At 43.0% G+C, this 16,648-nt stretch overlaps 1 protein-coding gene across 1 annotated transcript in view; it reads left to right on the forward strand.

Annotated features, from left to right (window-relative positions):
* The window catches only part of LOC139408959 (potassium/sodium hyperpolarization-activated cyclic nucleotide-gated channel 1-like), a 156,356-nt gene that overhangs the window by 69,238 nt on the left and 70,470 nt on the right, over positions 1-16,648 (forward strand). The window contains exon 4 of the mRNA XM_071153489.1: positions 3,499-3,717. Coding sequence (XP_071009590.1) covers positions 3,499-3,717 — 219 coding nt within the window. The remainder of the gene's footprint in view (positions 1-3,498; positions 3,718-16,648) is intronic.

The following is a 16,648-nucleotide window of genomic DNA, read 5'->3' on the forward strand; positions in this document are numbered from 1 at the left end:
AGACATGATTTGGAAAGGCATACCTGTCTATTTAAGGTCCGACTGTTGACAGTGCATGTCTGAGCAAAAACCAAGCCATGAGGATGAAAGAATGGTCTGTAGAGCTCCAAGACAGGATCGTGTCGAGGCACAGATCTGGGGAAGGGTACCAAAAAATGTCTGCAGCATTGAAGATCCCAAAGAACACAGTGGCCTTCATTTATAAACGAAAGAAGTTTGGATCCACCAGACTCTTCCGAGAGCTGGCCGTCCGGCCATACTGAACAATCAAGGGAGAAGGGCCTTGGTCAGGGAGGTGACCAAGAAGCCGATGCTCCCCATCCAACCTTCCAGAAAGACAACCATCTCTGCTGCACTCCACCAATCAGGCCTTTGTGGTAGAGTGGCCAGACGGAAGCCACTTCTCAGTAAAAAGGTACATGACATCCCGCTTGGAGATTGCAAAAAGGCACATAAAGGAATCTCAGACCATGAGAAAGAAGATTCTCTGGTTTGAGGAAACCAAGATTGAACTCCTTGGCCTGAATGCCAAGCGTCACATCTGGAGGAAACCTGGCACCATCCCTAGGGTGAAGCATGGGGGTGGCAGCATCATGCATTGAGGATGTTTTTCAGCGACAGGGACTGGAAAACTAGTCAGGATCGAGGGAAAGATGAACTGCACAAAGTACAGCGAGATCCTTGATGAAAACTTGCTCCAGAGAGCTCAGGACCTGAGACTGGGGCGAAAGACAACGACCCTAAGAACATAGCCAAGACAACACAGGGTTGGCTTTGGGACAAGTCTCTGAATGTCCTTGAGTGGCGCAGTCAGAACCCAGACTTGAACCTGATCGAACATCTCTGGGGAGACCTTAAAATAGCTGTGCAGCGACGCTCCCCATCCAAACTGACAGAGCTTGAGAGGATCTGCAGAGAAGAATGTTAGAAACTCCCCAAATACAGGTGTGCCAAGCTTGTAGCATCATACCCAAGAAGACATGAGGCTGTAATCGCTGCCAAAGGTGCTTCAACAAAGTACTGAGTAAAGGGTCTGAATAGTTATGTAAATGTTAAAAAATATATATAGATATTTTAATACATTTGCAAAAAAATCAAAAAAAAAATCTTTGTCATTATGGAATATTGTGTGTATATTGATGAGGGGGGAAAACTATTTAATCCATTTTAGAATAAGGCTATAACGTAACAAAATGTTGAAAATGTCAAGGGGTCTGAATACTTTCCAAATGCACTGTATAAGAAAATAAAAATAAGCCTTCAAACTTTTTTCTTTCAAAGCAAGTCCATCTTATTCAAACTGTATGCCTTTTGACCCCTTTATTTTTTTGGGCTGCAACCACACAACCAAACCCTGAACCCAATGAACTGTTTGTTACATTACTCATCTTAATAAATGTCACAAATAAATCTCACAAATGTCACAAGCCTCCAGGTCAGGAACTCCTGAGCTGCTAACCCACTTCCTAGTGGCATAAATTCCATCCCCTTGCAAACACTAGTCTTGAAGACTTCAATGTCGATTTATAAAATAAATAAAACATAAAAAAGAGAGTAGAGTCATATAATATGGCTAGCAAGCCACCAAACAGGCCCCTACATCTGTGACTACATCCAACATGGCACCCTATTCACTATATAGTATATTTATTTTGACCAGAGCCTTTAAGGCCTCTATAGGCACTACAAAGTGAATATGGTGCCATCTGGGATGCACACTATGACTCCCGGCAAGGCACCTAAGGTCAATTTGGAAAGACGGCTGTGACAGCTCCCATATACAGCCTCTTGTAGTTGCTCTTCCTGAGTGACTGACTCCTCCAATTTTCTCACCTGTTCCTCTCTTTCTGTGAACTAAAAGTGCTGAGGAAATACTCCAGCAGAACTCTTCATAGAAAGAACTACTCATGCACCTCTAGAATCTTGTCACTCCCAACCCCCACTGTCTCAAACACTGTTGTACTAAATATAATATTTGTTCTATGTTCTGACTTTTATTGGTGTTTTCTAGAATGCTTCCTCCTGTGCTCTGTCTTTAACTGGTGTTGATGCATCACCTGTGTCACATTTGATGTTCTTTCTTTTCCTGCTGTACCACCTCCAGTGTGTGCTAGGCTTCATCATACCGTGCTGTTGTACTTTATTACATCCATTGTATGTTCTGTCTTTTACTGATGTTTGTCTGCCACATGTATGCCATCTCCTTGTTCTATTTTACTGTTGCTGTAGTGCCTGCCACCTCCAGTGTCCACCTCCAGTGTCACACACCATACTGTTATACTTTATAACAAATTCCTACTAGGTTTTTTGCTGCCGCTCTCTTGGAAGCCACCTCAAGTGTTCTGTCTTATACAGTTGCTTTAGTGCCTGCAACTATTGTACTTTACCCAGGTCTTTCTTTCTCTGCTGCTGTCTTATATGCCACCTCCAGTCTGTCAATTTTCTCAGCTCCCTACATGGAAGCCTTTGAAACCTGTATGCTAGAACTGCAGGATCTGATTTCTCTTCAGGAATTTAGCAGGTTGGTTTATGCCCTGTCTTTCATCGGAGTTGTCTTTTCTTGTATGCCACACCTACCAGTGCTGTCGCTGCAGGCTCCCTATTGCTTTTCAAAATCAGAGCTTCAATTTCCACACTGTATAAGCACTTGCATTTAATGTACAAGAACTTTGTGACAACTGCTGATGAAAAAACGGCATTATAAATACATTTGATTGATTGACATTTACAGCAACAGTAAGGATCATCAGGAGACTATGTTGAGAATCAATGCTGAAGAATGTGGTTGTATAAACTATTGCTAACTATAAACTATAAACTATAAACTATGCTATTGATTCAAACCAATGTACCAGATGCTTAGTCTAGGCCTTGCTCCAGCAGGGTGTATAGTATCTGGGCTGAATCATAGTGCCTTGGTCCTGACAGGACTGTATTTCTGCCTGTCTGCACTGAATCCCATTAAAGCACTTGTGGTAATCAGCCATAAGAAGGGTTATGTCCCAAATGGTACCATATTCCCTATATAGTAGACTACAAAAGCAGTGCACTATGCAGGGAATAGTGCAATTTGGGACGCAGTAGAGAAAAGGCAGAAGCCAGGCAGAACCCTCGCCTCTCTGCTTCCTCCGTCCAGTTCAGTGAAGTGAAGGATCCCCATGTCAAAAACAAACTATACATCAGCTCTTACACAGCTAATGGAAGTAATCAATGTTGATTAGCACCGCTTCCAGCCATCAAATTGTTTTACACGCATTGGCCGAGTAGGAATGAGGGAGCAAGGGAGGAGAGGGAGTGGTGGTTTAGTCACTCTGTGAGCGTAGCGTGCCCAAGCATGAAGGTTTGTTGGCAGGATGTTCTGTGGAGGTTCAGTGATCCAACAAAGAGAAAGATCCTCCTCTCTCTGTGCCGTAAATCTTCTACAAGCCCGGGGTAACTCCCCCCTTTCCCCTTCTCTCTCCCTCTTTCTCCCCCATCCTCCCCCTGTCTCCCCTACAGAATGACTCGTGGGGTAAGCAGTACTCGTACGCTCTCTTTAAGGCCATGAGCCACATGCTGTGTATCGGGTACGGCGCCCGGGCGCCTGTCAGCATGTCCGACCTGTGGATCACCATGCTCAGTATGATTGTGGGCGCCACCTGCTACGCCATGTTCGTCGGCCACGCCACCGCTCTCATCCAATCACTGGACTCGTCCCGCAGGCAGTACCAAGAGAAGGTAAACCCTTTACTTAATATAAAATTATATGTTTTTATTATGCTTTTGTTTTTATTATCATTATTTATCAACAATGGTTTCCTGCACCTGGTGTTCCATGTTATGTTGTTAATTTCCATCATGAGGTAAGTGATTTAATATTTTCAAAACTTTTATATATTTTTACAATACATAATGCTTATTTCTCTCAGGTGGATTATGCCTACACTGGGCCTGTATTTTAAGGGTGCTGCACTGCACTCACAGAGTGTCAGATCATAATATCTCCGTTCTGCTCGGTGGCTCTGAAAGAGGATTTGGAAAAGCCCTCACAGATACCAAAAACCCTTGTCCCTGTTGTGAGGAGGTTCCCAGACAGAACTACAGTAGCACCATGTCTGCATCCCAAGTGCTCTGGTCGAAGGTAGTGCGCTATGGAGGGAATAGGGTGCCATTTGGGATGCTACCCATCTCCGTTTGGGTGCTTTTAGGGAACACTGTTAGGGGAGGTTCTGCAATCTAGATCTCCAACTTCATCAAATTATTCCTCATGGACCACCAAACATCATGCTAATGAGTTTTGAGTTCTTAGTATAAGCTGTTAGAATCTAAATGATTGGGCTTTTGCAGTAAAGAGCAGAGTACAATTCCCATATCCGTTAGACTAGTGTTATGGCTAGGGTTTGCTTCTGAAGCTGTGGACTTATGAACACTTATGATGCAATCTAGTCTCACTGTACCTGTCAATTTGAACCTTGCAAAGATTGGTCAGGATTAGGATGAGATCATTACTACCCACTGTTTTGAGTCTGACCCTTAGATAGATTTAGTTAGCACCAGTGGCGATCTATGACTTTAGCCATAATAATCTGTGCTGACCGTTGGATAGGTTTCTTAGTAGGCTCACCTGTGAAGGATCTGATTAGCCATAATAATCTAATCTAGTGCTAACCTTTGGGGAGATGGGTAACTGTAGCATACAGTGGCTCTCTATGACTGCAGTCTCACCTGTGATCTGTGAATGACCTGGCTTAGATTCGATTCCATCCGTTTCCTCATCTTGGCTACTTTATTGTTTATCTGGTTTGTATTTATTGGCAGGAAGTTGTGAAAGCATCAATTTGATAAAAAATGTAAGGCCTAATGAGCTGTCACACACACAAACTGGATTGAACACAACACACATACACTCGGCAGTGGATGAATAACTTTCATTGTTTTTTACTGCAATATACAGTGGGGCAAAATATTATTTAGTCAGCCACCAATTGTGCAAGATCTCCCACTTAAAAATATGAGAGAGGCCTGTAATGTATCATAGGTACACTTTAACTATGACAGACAAAATTAGATTTTTTTTCCGGAAAATCACATTGTAGGATTTTTAATGAATTTATTTGCAAATTATGGTGGAAAATACGTATTTGGTTAATAACAAAAGTTTATCTCAATACTTTGTTATATACCCTTTGTTGGCAATGACAGAGGTCAAACGTTTTCTGTAAGTCTTCACAAGGTTTTCACACACTGTTGCTGGTATTTTGGCCCATTCCTCCAAGCAGATCTCCTCTAGAGCAGTGATGTTTTGGGGCTGTTGCTGGGCAACACGGACTTTCAACTCCCTCCAAAGATTTTCTATGGGGTTGAGATCTGGAGACTGGCTAGGCCACTCCAGGACCTTGAAATGCTTCTTACGAAGCCACTCCTTCGTTGCCCAGGCGGTGTGTTTGGGATCATTGTGATGCTGAAAGACCTAGCCACGTTTCATCTTCAATGCCCTTGCTGATGGAAGGAGGTTTTCACTCGAAATCTCACGATACATGGCCGCATTCATTCTTTCCTTTACACGGATCAGTCGTCCTGGTACCTTTGAAGAAAAACAGCCCCAAAGCATGATGTTTCCACCCCCATGCTTCACAGTATGTATGGTGTTCTTTGGATGCAACTCAGCATTCTTTGTCCTCCAAACACGACGAGTTGAGTTTTTACCAAAAAGTTATATTTTGGTTTCATCTGACCATATGACATTCTCCCAATCTTCTTCTGGATCATCCAAATGCTCTCTAGCAAACTTCAGACGGGCCTGGACATGTACTGGCTTAAGCAGGGGGACACGCCTGGCACTGCAGGATTTGAGTCCCTGGCGGCGTAGTGTGTTACTGATGGTAGGCTTTGTTACTTTGGTCCCAGCTCTCTGCAGGTCATTCACTAGGTCCCCCCGTGTGGTTCTGGGATTTTTGCTCATCGTTCTTGTGATCATTTTGACCCCACAGGGTGAGATCTTGCTTTGAGCCCCAGATCAAGGGAGATTATCAGTGATCTTGTATGTCTTCCATTTCCTAATTTTAGCTCCCACAGTTGATTTTTTCAAACCAAGCTGCTTACCTTTTGCAGATTCAGTCTTCCCAGCCTGGTGCAGGTCTACAATTTTGTTTCTGGTGTCCTTTGACAGCTCTTTGGTCTTGGCCATAGTGGAGTTTGGAGTGTGACTGTTTGAGGTTGTGGAGGGGTTTCGTTTATACTGATAACAAGTTCAAACAGGTGCCATTAATACAGGTAATGAGTGGAAGAGTGAGGAGCCTCTTAAAGAAGAAGTTACAGTGAGAGCCAGAAATCTTGCTTGTTTGTAGGTGACCAAATACTTATTTTCCACCATATTTTGCAAATAAATTCATTAAAAATCCTACAATGTGATTTTCTGGATTTTTTTTCTCATTTTGTCTGTCATAGTTGAAGTGTACCTATGATGAAAATTACAGGCCTCTCTCATATTTTTAAGTGGGAGAAATAAAATACAAATATTAAATACTTGTTTGCCCCACTGTATACTGCAATATACTGCAATAGTTACTTAATTTGCCTAATTCATAGCTACATGTTTAATTTAAAATTGTGGAATGATATCATGAACATATCAAAACATTTTAAAACACTTCCATAGAACATAACAAATAGAATGTTTTTGCACAGAACATAGAATGCATAGAACAGAGTAATCCCTTGCATTGTACATCTAACCAGGGTGAAGATCACACGATGACGATCACTTTGTCATATATCATCAGTTGAATCACCTAGCTAGATAATTGGTAAGATTTCATTGTTTGGCGCTCTGCAAACATTATTAATCATCTAGAATACCCTTGCTATTGCCTATATATCTAAAGTGTTGTTATCTCACGCTATTCGGTCTCACAGTCACAGCTCAGATCAGAGATCCCACAGAGACAATGAACCCTCGACAGCAATACATGTGATCCACTGTCTCTGAGTTAAGCCATGCCAAACCAAGATGTAATGAGCTGGTCTATTATTCCAAAACATTTGCTGGAAAGGACAATGTCAAAATATCAGAGCCAGCACAGTTTGGTTTAGGTTGGGACTATAGTGTGAAAGGGTAACAATGCAGGGAGGCAGAGTGATGCATGGAACAGCTGATAGAATAGAATAGCCTAGCCCGGGACTTGGGCCAGTTTGAGCTGATGATGCAGAAGACAGCATGGCACTATGATAGCCATGTGTAGATTTGCTGCATCACCAACAGGAGGAACGTCTAAGGAAGGTTTCACCCCCGGTTAAAGCCTACACAGCTGATTCAAACGATCAAAGCTTGATTATTAGTTGAATCAGATATATAGTTCTAGGGCAAAAACCAAAATGTTCACCCCTTGGGGTCCCAAGGACCGAGATTGGGAAACACTGCAGTAGAGTACATTTTTATGAGGATGATGCCTAAGGATGTGCTCTAAATGAATAGCAAACAAAGAATCAAATAGGACTTTAGAAATATAATTTACATTACAACCACTGGCCTTCAAACAATTTCCACAGCTTTATTTTGTGTTAAAATACTTCAGGGAACATTGGGTTTGCAAAAGCAGTCCTCTTCTGAAATCATGGCTTCTATTCAAGTCAAAATCAACTAGCATTTTATTGGTCAAATATTTTGCAGATCTTATCGTGGGTATAGCGAAATGCAGATGTTCCTAGCTCCAACAGTGCAGTAGTACCTAACAATACATGCAAATCCCCCCCCAAAAAATAAAGGAATAAAGAAATATATAAATATTAAAACTAGCAATATAAGAGTCCGGAATATATATCCAAAAGTTTGTGGACACCACTTCAAATTCGTAGATTTGGCTATTTCAGCCACACCCATTGCTGACAGGTGTATAAAATCGAGCACATTGCCATGCAATCTCTATAGACAAACATTGGCAGTAGAATGCCCTTATTGAAGAGCTCAGTGACTTTCAATGTGGCACCTTCTTAAGATGCCACCTTTCCAACAAGTCAGTTAATCAAATTTCTGCCCTGCTAGAGCTGCCACAGTCAACTGTAAGTGCTGTTATTGTGAAGTGGAAACATCTAGGAGCAACAACGGCTCAGCCGCGAAGTGGGAGGCCACACGAGCTGACAGAAGGGAAACAGAGTGCTGATGCATGTAGTGCGTAAAAATTGTCTGTCCTCGGTTGCAACACTCACTACAGAGTTCCAAACTACCTATGGAAGCAATGTCAGCACAATAACTGTTCATCTGCAGCTTCATGAAATGGGTTTCCATCGAAGAGCAGCCACACACAAGCCTAAGATCACCATGCTAGCTTCGGATGGAGTTGTGTACACCTCGTCGCCATTGGACTCTGGAGCAGTGGAAACGCGTTCTCTGGAGTGAAGAATTACGCTTCACTATCTGGCAGTCCGACGGATGAATCTGGGTTTGGCGGATACCAGGAGAATGCTACCTGAACGAATGCATAGTGCCAACTGTAAAGTATGGTGGAGGAGAAAAAATGGTCTGGGGCTGTTTTTCATGCTTCGGGCTAGGCCCCTTAATTCCAGTGAAGTGGAAACTTAACCTCATGAAACTCTGGGGGCAGTATTTCATTTTTGGATGAAAAACGTTCCCGTTTTAAACAAGATATTTTGTCACGAAAAGATGCTTGACTATGCATATAATTGACAGCTTTGGAAAGAAAACACTCTGACGTTTCCAAAACTGCAAAGATATTGTCTGTGAGTGCCACATAACTAATGCTACAGGCGAAACCAAGATGAAATTTCATACAGGAACTGAGCCAGATTTTTGAGGCGCTGTGTACCAATGTCTCCTTATATGGCTGTGCATGCGCAAGGAGAGAGCCTACACTTTCTGTCGTTTCCCCAAGGTGTTTGCAGCATTGTGACGTATTTGTAGGCATATCATTGGAAAATTGACCATAAGAGACTACATTTACCAGGTGTCCGCTGGGTGTCCTCCGTCGAATCTCCAGGTGCGTGCATTTTTCCATTTTGAAGAGAGGAGAAACCAAATTGCCAGGAGTGACTTATCATCGAATAGATATGTGAAAAACACCTTGAGGATTGATTCTAAACAACGTTTGCCATGTTTCTGTCGATATTATGGAGTTAATTTGGAAAAAAGTTTGCGTTGTTGTGACTGAATTTTCAGGGTTTTTTCTCAGCCAAACGTGAAGAACAAAACGGACCGATTTCTCCTACACAAATAATATTTTTGGAAAAACTGAACATTTGCTATCTAACTGAGAGTCTCCTCATTGAAAACATCCGAAGTTCTTCAAAGGTAAATTCTTTTTATTTGAATGCTTTTCTTGTTTTTGTGAAAATGTTACACGCTGAATGCTACGCTAAATGCTACGCTAGGTATCAAAACTCTTACACAAATGCTTGTTTTGCTATGGTTGAAAAGCATATTTTGAAAATCTGAGACTAACTAAGCTTGAGATGAGCTTTTCATGAATAGTTAACGTTGCGTTATGGTAATGAGCTTGAGGCTATAAATAGGATCCCGGATCCGGGTTTGCTCGTCGCAACAGCATGCAATGACATTGTAGACGATTCTGTGCCTGCAACTTTGTTGCAACAGTTTGGGGAAAGTCCTTTCCTGTTTCAGCATGACAAAGCCCATGTGCACAAAGTGAGGTCCATACAGGAATGGTTTGTCGAGATCATTGTGGAAGAGCTTGACTGGCCTGCACAGAGCCCTGACCTAACGCCAGATTCCTGCCGTAAACCCTGGACCATTGATCATCACAGCTAGCTAGCTGCCACTGAGTGACACAGCCCTGAAGCTAGCCCTGAGCCAGGCGCATCTCCAGGCTAGCAAATGTAATTACCACAACTACAATACTAATTTCGACCATCTGACCCGGTCCCTTCGTCGACACGGTGCCCTGCCGTACCACCACGACTGGTCCGCAGACGTAATTCCATCAGCTGTGTCTTTACCAGCCTTTCCCGGATGTTGGAGCAGACGCTTCTACTTACCCCAGACTTCTAACTTTAAACGCTGTGTCTCCCGCGTGCCAGCGTAGCAACAACTACCCCGCAGCTTCCCTGTTCCATCTATTGCTGTACACTGGACCCTACAATCACTTGGCTACATAGCTGATGCCTGCTGGACTGTTCATTTATCACGGAACTCCACTTTGTTTACCTTTGTTTATCTGTCGACCCTAGCCCAAAACTCAGGCCCTGTGTGTTGCTCACCGACCCTCTCTGCCCATTCAACGCCACTTTACTTGTTGTTGTTGTTGTTGTCTTAGCTGATTAGCTGTTGTTGTCTTAGCCATTGTTGTCTTAGCTAGCTCTCCCAATCAACACCTGTGATTGCTTTATGCCTCGCTTTATGTCTCTCTCAAATGTCAATATGCCTTGTATATACTTGTATAATTATCATTTAGTTTACTGTGGAGCCCCTAGTCCCACTGTACATGCCTTAGATACCTCCTTGGTCCCACCTCCCACACATGTGGTGACCTCACCCAGTATAACCAGCGTGTCCAGAGATGCAACCTTTCTTATCATCACTCAGTGCCTGGGCTTACCTCCACTGTACCCGCACCCCACCATACCCCTGTCTGCAAATTATGCCCTGAATCTATTCTACCACGCCCAGAAATATTTTATTATCTGTCCGCAACGCACTAGACGGCCAGTATTGCTAGCCTCATCCTACTCCTCTGTTCCTCGGGTGATGGGGAGGCACCAAAAATTCAGAGATTTCCATACCCAACTACAACATTTTCTATCAAGATAGAACTGCCAAAGGGGGAGGAGTTGCAATCTACTGCAGAGAGAGCATGCAAAGTTCTGTCATACTTTCCAGGTCTGTGCCCAAACAGTTCGAGCTTCTAATATTAAAAATGAATCTCTCCAGAAATAAGTCTCTCACTGTTGCCGCCTGTTATTATATACCCCCTCAGCTCCCAGCTATGCCCTGGACACCATATATTAATTGATTGCCCCATCTATCTTCAGAGTTCGTTCTGTTAGGTGACCAAAACTGGGATATGCTCAACACCCCAGAAGTCCTCTAAGATAGATGCCCTCAATCTCACACAAATTATCAAGGAAACCACCAGGTACAACCCTAAATCCAGAAACATGGGTACCCTCATAGATATTATCCTGACCAACTTGCCCTCCAGATACACCTCTGCTGTTTTCAATCAGGATCTCAGCGATCACTGGCTCATTGCCTGCATCTGCTATGGGATCCGCGGTCAAACGACCACCCCTCATCACTCAAACGCTCTCTATAACACTTCTGCGAGCAGGCCTTTCTAATCGACCTAGCCTGGGTATCCTGGAAGGATATTGACCTCATCCCGTCAGTCAAGCATGCCTGGTCGTTCTTTAAAAGTAATTTCCGTACCATCTTAAATAAGCATGCCCCTTTCAAAAAATGTAGAACTAAGAACAGATATAGCCCTTGGTTCACTCCAGACCTGACTGCCCTTGACCAGCACAAAAACATCTTGTGGCGGACTACAATAGCATCAAATAGTCCCCGTGATATGCAACTTTTCAGGGAAGTTCGGAACCAATACACGCAGTCAGTTAGGAAAGCAAAGGCTAGCTTTTTCAAACTTTGCATCCTGTAGCTCTAACTCTTTACACTGTAAAGTCAATGGAGAATAAGAGCACCTCCTCCCAGCTGCTCACTGCACTGAGGCACAGATAAATCCACGATTATCGAGAATTTCAATAAACATTTCTCTACGGCTGGCCACGCTTTCTTCCTGGCTGCCCCAACTTCAGCCAATAGCTCTGCACCCCAAGCTGCTACTTGCCATAGCCTCCCCCTTCTTCAAATACCCAAACTGTTACAGACCTATATCCATCCTGCCCTGCCTTTCTAAAGTCTTCGAAAGCCAAGTTAACAAACAGATCACTGACCATTCCGAATCCCACCGTACCTTGTCTGCTGTGCAATCCGGTCTCCGAACTGGTCACGGGTGGGGTGACACTCTAGACCCAAACTGTAATAGACCTATTTCCGTCCTGCCCTGCCTTTCTAAAGTCTTTGAAAGCCAAGTTAATAAACAGATCACTGACCATTTTAAATCGCACCGTACCTTCTCCGCTGTGCAATCCGGTTTCCGAGCTGGTCATGGGTGCACCTCAGCCACGCTCAAGGTACTAAACAATATCATAACCGCCATCGATAAAAGACTGTACTGTGTAGCCGTCTTCATCGACCAGGCCAAGGCTTTCGACTCTGTCAATCACCGTATTCTTATCGCAGACTCAATAGCCTTGGTTTCTCAAATGACTGCCTTGCCTGGTTCACCAACTACATCGCAGACAGAGTTCAGTGTGTGAAATCGGAGGTCCGGACCTCTGGCAGTCTCTATGGGGGTACCACAGGGTTCAATTCTCAGGCCGACTCTTTTCTCTGTATATATCAACGATGTCGCTCTTGCTGTGGTGATTCCCTGATCCACCTTTACGCAGACAACACCATTCTGTATACAGCTGGCCCTTCTTTGGACACTGTGTTAACTTTTTATGGCTGTAAGGGCAGTATTGAGTAGCTTGGATGAAAAGGTGCCCATTGTAAACGGCCAGCTCCTCAGTCTCAGTTGCTAATATATGCATATTATTATTAGTATTGGATAGAAAACACAAGTTTCCAAAACTGTCAAAATATTGTCTGTGAGTATAACAGATATTGCAGGTGAAACCCTGAGGAAAATCAAAACAGGAAGTGGCTTCTATTTTGCAAACTCCATGTTCCATAGCCTCCCGTTGCTGGATTTAAAGGGATATGAACCAGATTCCTTTTCCTATCGCTTCCTCAAGGTGTCAACAGTCTTCAGACATAGTTTCAGGCTTTTATTTTGAAAAATGAGCCAGAACGTTAACATCGCGTCAAGTGGTAACATGAGTTTTGCTCACGCAACAGAATTTGGACAGCCATTGTTTTCACCTCTCCTACTGTGAAAGACATTTGTGGTTGATGTATTATCGATTATATATTTTAAAAACAACCTGAGGATTGATTATAAAAAACGTTTGACATGTTTCTGTGGACATTATGGAAACTATTTGGAATTTTCGTCTGCGTTGTCATGACCGCTCTTACCTGTGGATTTCTGAAAATAACGCGACAAACAAACAGAGTTATTTTGATATAAAAATCATCTTTATGGAACAAACGGAACATTTGTGGTGTAACTGGGAGTCTCGTGAGTGAAAACATCCGAAGGTCATCAAAGGTAAACGATTAATTTGATTGCTTTTCTGATTTTCGTGACCAAGCTTCCTGATGCTAAGTGTACTTAATGTTTTAGTGCGATCGATAAACTTACACAAACGCTTGGATTGCTTTCGATGAAAGCATAATTTCAAAATCTGACACGACAGGTGGATTAACAAAAGGCTAAGCTGTGTTTTCCTATATTGCACTTGTGATTTCATGAATATAAATATTTGTAGTAATATTTATTGAATGTAGCGCTATGCTATTCAGCGGTTGTTGATGACACTTAACCCGATGTTAGGATTGCAGCCAGCTTCAATTCCATGCAAAACTCCTCCAACTGCTCTTAAATGCTAGCAAAATCAAATGCATGCTTTTCAACCGTTCGCTGCCCGCACCCGCTCCCCCAACTAGCATCACTACTCTGGATGGTTCTGACCTAGAATACATGGACAACTACAAATACCTACAGTGGGGAGAACAAGTATTTGAAACACTGTCGATTTTGCAGGTTTTCCTACGTACAAAGCATGTAGAGGTCTGTCATTTTTATCATAGGTACACTTCAACTGTGAGAGACGGAATCTAAAACAAAAATTCTGAAAATCACATTGTATGATTTTTAAGTAATTAATTTGCATTTTTTTGCATGACATAAGTATTTGATCACCTACCAACCAGTAACAATTCCGGCTCTCACAGACCTGTTAGTTTTTCTTTAAGAAGCCCTCCTGTTCTCCACTCATTACCTGTATTAACTGCACCTGTTTGAACTCATTACCTGTATAAAAGACACCTGTCCACACACTCAAACAGACTCCAACCTCTCCACAATGGCCAAGACCAGAGAGCTGTTTACGGACATCAGGGATAAATTGTCGACCTGCACAAGGCTGGGATGGGCTACAAGGACAATAGGCAAGCAGCTTGGTGCGAAGACAACAACTGTTGGCACAATTATTAGAAAATGGAAGAAGTTCAAGATGACGGTCAATCACCCTCAGTCTGGGGCTTCATGCAAGTCCTCACCTCGTGGGGCATCAATGATCATGAGGAAGGTGAGGGATCAGCCCAGAACTACACGGCAGGACCTGGTCAATGACCTGAAGAGAGCTGGGACCATAGTCCCAAAGAAAACCATTAGTAACACACTACGCCGTCATGGATTAAAATCCAGCAACACACGCAAGTTCCCCCTGCTCAAGCCAGCGCATGTCCAGGCCTGTCTGAAGTTTGCCAATGACCATCTTAATGATCCAGAGGAGGAATGGGAGAAGGTCATGTGGTCTGATGAGACAAAAATAGAGCTTTTTGGTCTAAACTCCACTCGCTGTGTTTGGAGGAAGAAGAAGGATGAGTACAACCCCAAGAACACCATCCCAACCGTGAAGCATGGAGGTGGAAACATCATTCTTTGGGGATGCTTTTCTGCAAAGGGGACAGGACGACTGGACCATATTGAGGGGAGGATGGATGTGGCCATGTATCGCGAGATCTTAAGAGCAATGAAGATGGGTCATAGCTGGGTCTTCCAGCATGACCATGACCCGAAACACACAGCCAGGGCAACTAAGGAGTGGCTCCGTAAGAAGCATCTCAATGTCCTGGAGTGGCCTAGCCAGTCTCCAGACCTGAACCCAATAGAAAATCAGCCCCGAAACCTGAAGGATCTGGAGAAGGTCTGTATGGAGCAGTGGGCCAAAATCCCTGCTGCAGTGTGTGCAAACCTGGTCAAGAACTACAGGAAACGTATGATCTCTGTAATTGCAAACAAAGGTTTCTGTACCAAATATTAAGTTCTGCTTTTCTGATGTATCAAATACTTATGTCATGCAATTAAAATGCTAATTAATTACTTAAAAATCATACAATGTGATTTTCTGGATTTCTTTAGATTCCGTTTTTCACAGTTGAAGTGTACCTATGATAAAAATGACAGACCTCTACATGCTTTGTAAGTAGGAAAACCTGCAAAATCGACAGTGTTTCAAATACTTGTTCTCCCCACTGTAGGTATTTGTAGTTGTCCATGTATTCTAGGTCAGAACCATCCAGAGTAGTGATGCTAGTTGGGGGAGCGGGTGCGGGTGTGTCAAATACTTGTTCTCCCCACTTTAGGAGTCTGGCTAGACTGTAAACTCTTCTTCCAGACTCATATCAAACATCTCCAGTCCAAAATCAAATCTAGAGCCGGCTTTCTGTTTCGCAACAAAGCCTCCTTCACTCTCGCCGCCAAACTTACCCAAGTGAAACTGACTGTCCTTACAATCTTCGACTTCGGCGATGTCATTTGCAAAATAGCTTCCAATACTCTACTCAGCAAATTGGATGTAGTCTATCACAGTGCCATCCGTTTTGTTACCAAAGCGCCTTATACCACCCACCACTGCGACCTGTATGCTCTAGTCGGCTGGCCCTCGCAACATATTCGTCGCCAGACCCACTGGCTCCAGGTCATCTATAAGTCTATGCTAGGTAAAGCTCCGCCTTATCTCAGCTCTGAGCAGATAACTGATCGCTGCATCTGTACATTTTCCATCTGTAAATAGCCCACCCAATCTACCTACCTCATCCCCATATTGTTTTTATTTACTTTGCTGCTCTTTTGCACACCAGTATCACTACTTACACACCATCATCTGCTCATCATCATTTGCTCATCGATCACTCCAGTGCTAATCTGCTAAATTCGAATTACTTGGCTACTATGGCAAATTTATTGCCTTACCTCCTCATGCCATTTGCACACACTATATATAGACTTTCTTTTTTTATATTGTGTTATTGACTGTACGCTTGTTTATTCCATGTGTAACTCTGTGTTATTGTTTCTATCGCAATGCTTTATCTTGGCCAGGTCGCAGTTGTAAATGAGAACTTGTTCTCAACTAGCTTACCTGGTTAAATAAAGGTGAAATAAAAAATTAATTAAAAAAACCCATCAAACACCTTTGGGATGAATTGGAACGCTGACTGCGAGCCAGGCCTAATTGCCCAACATCAGTTTCCGACCTCACTAATGCTCTTGTGGCTGAATGGAAGCAAGTCCCCACAGCAATCATCCAACATCTAGTGGAAGCCTTCCCAGAAGAGTGAAGGCTGTTGTCGCAGCAAAGGGGGGACCGACTCTATATTAATGCCCATGATTTTGGAATGAGCTGTTTGTTTCTCACTTCATGAGAGCACATTAGCTAATGTTGCGCAACATTTCTATAGGCTATGCAATTGCGTGAGAAAACGCTCCTCTATATGGCCTCTATTAAAAAGAGGAGGATCCCATTAGCTTTATATTGGCAAGGCCTACTATATTTATTTCTTAACTTTCCTTATATTAAGCACATTGCTTGTCTTTACAACAGGAGTATAGCCTACATGAAAAGTGTCCTCCATTCACTATTTACGTACATAGATGACATGTATTTTTTTCCGGTGCCCATATTT

This window comes from Oncorhynchus clarkii, chromosome 5 (genome assembly GCF_045791955.1).
Source record: "Oncorhynchus clarkii lewisi isolate Uvic-CL-2024 chromosome 5, UVic_Ocla_1.0, whole genome shotgun sequence".
Taxonomy (NCBI): domain Eukaryota; kingdom Metazoa; phylum Chordata; class Actinopteri; order Salmoniformes; family Salmonidae; genus Oncorhynchus; species Oncorhynchus clarkii.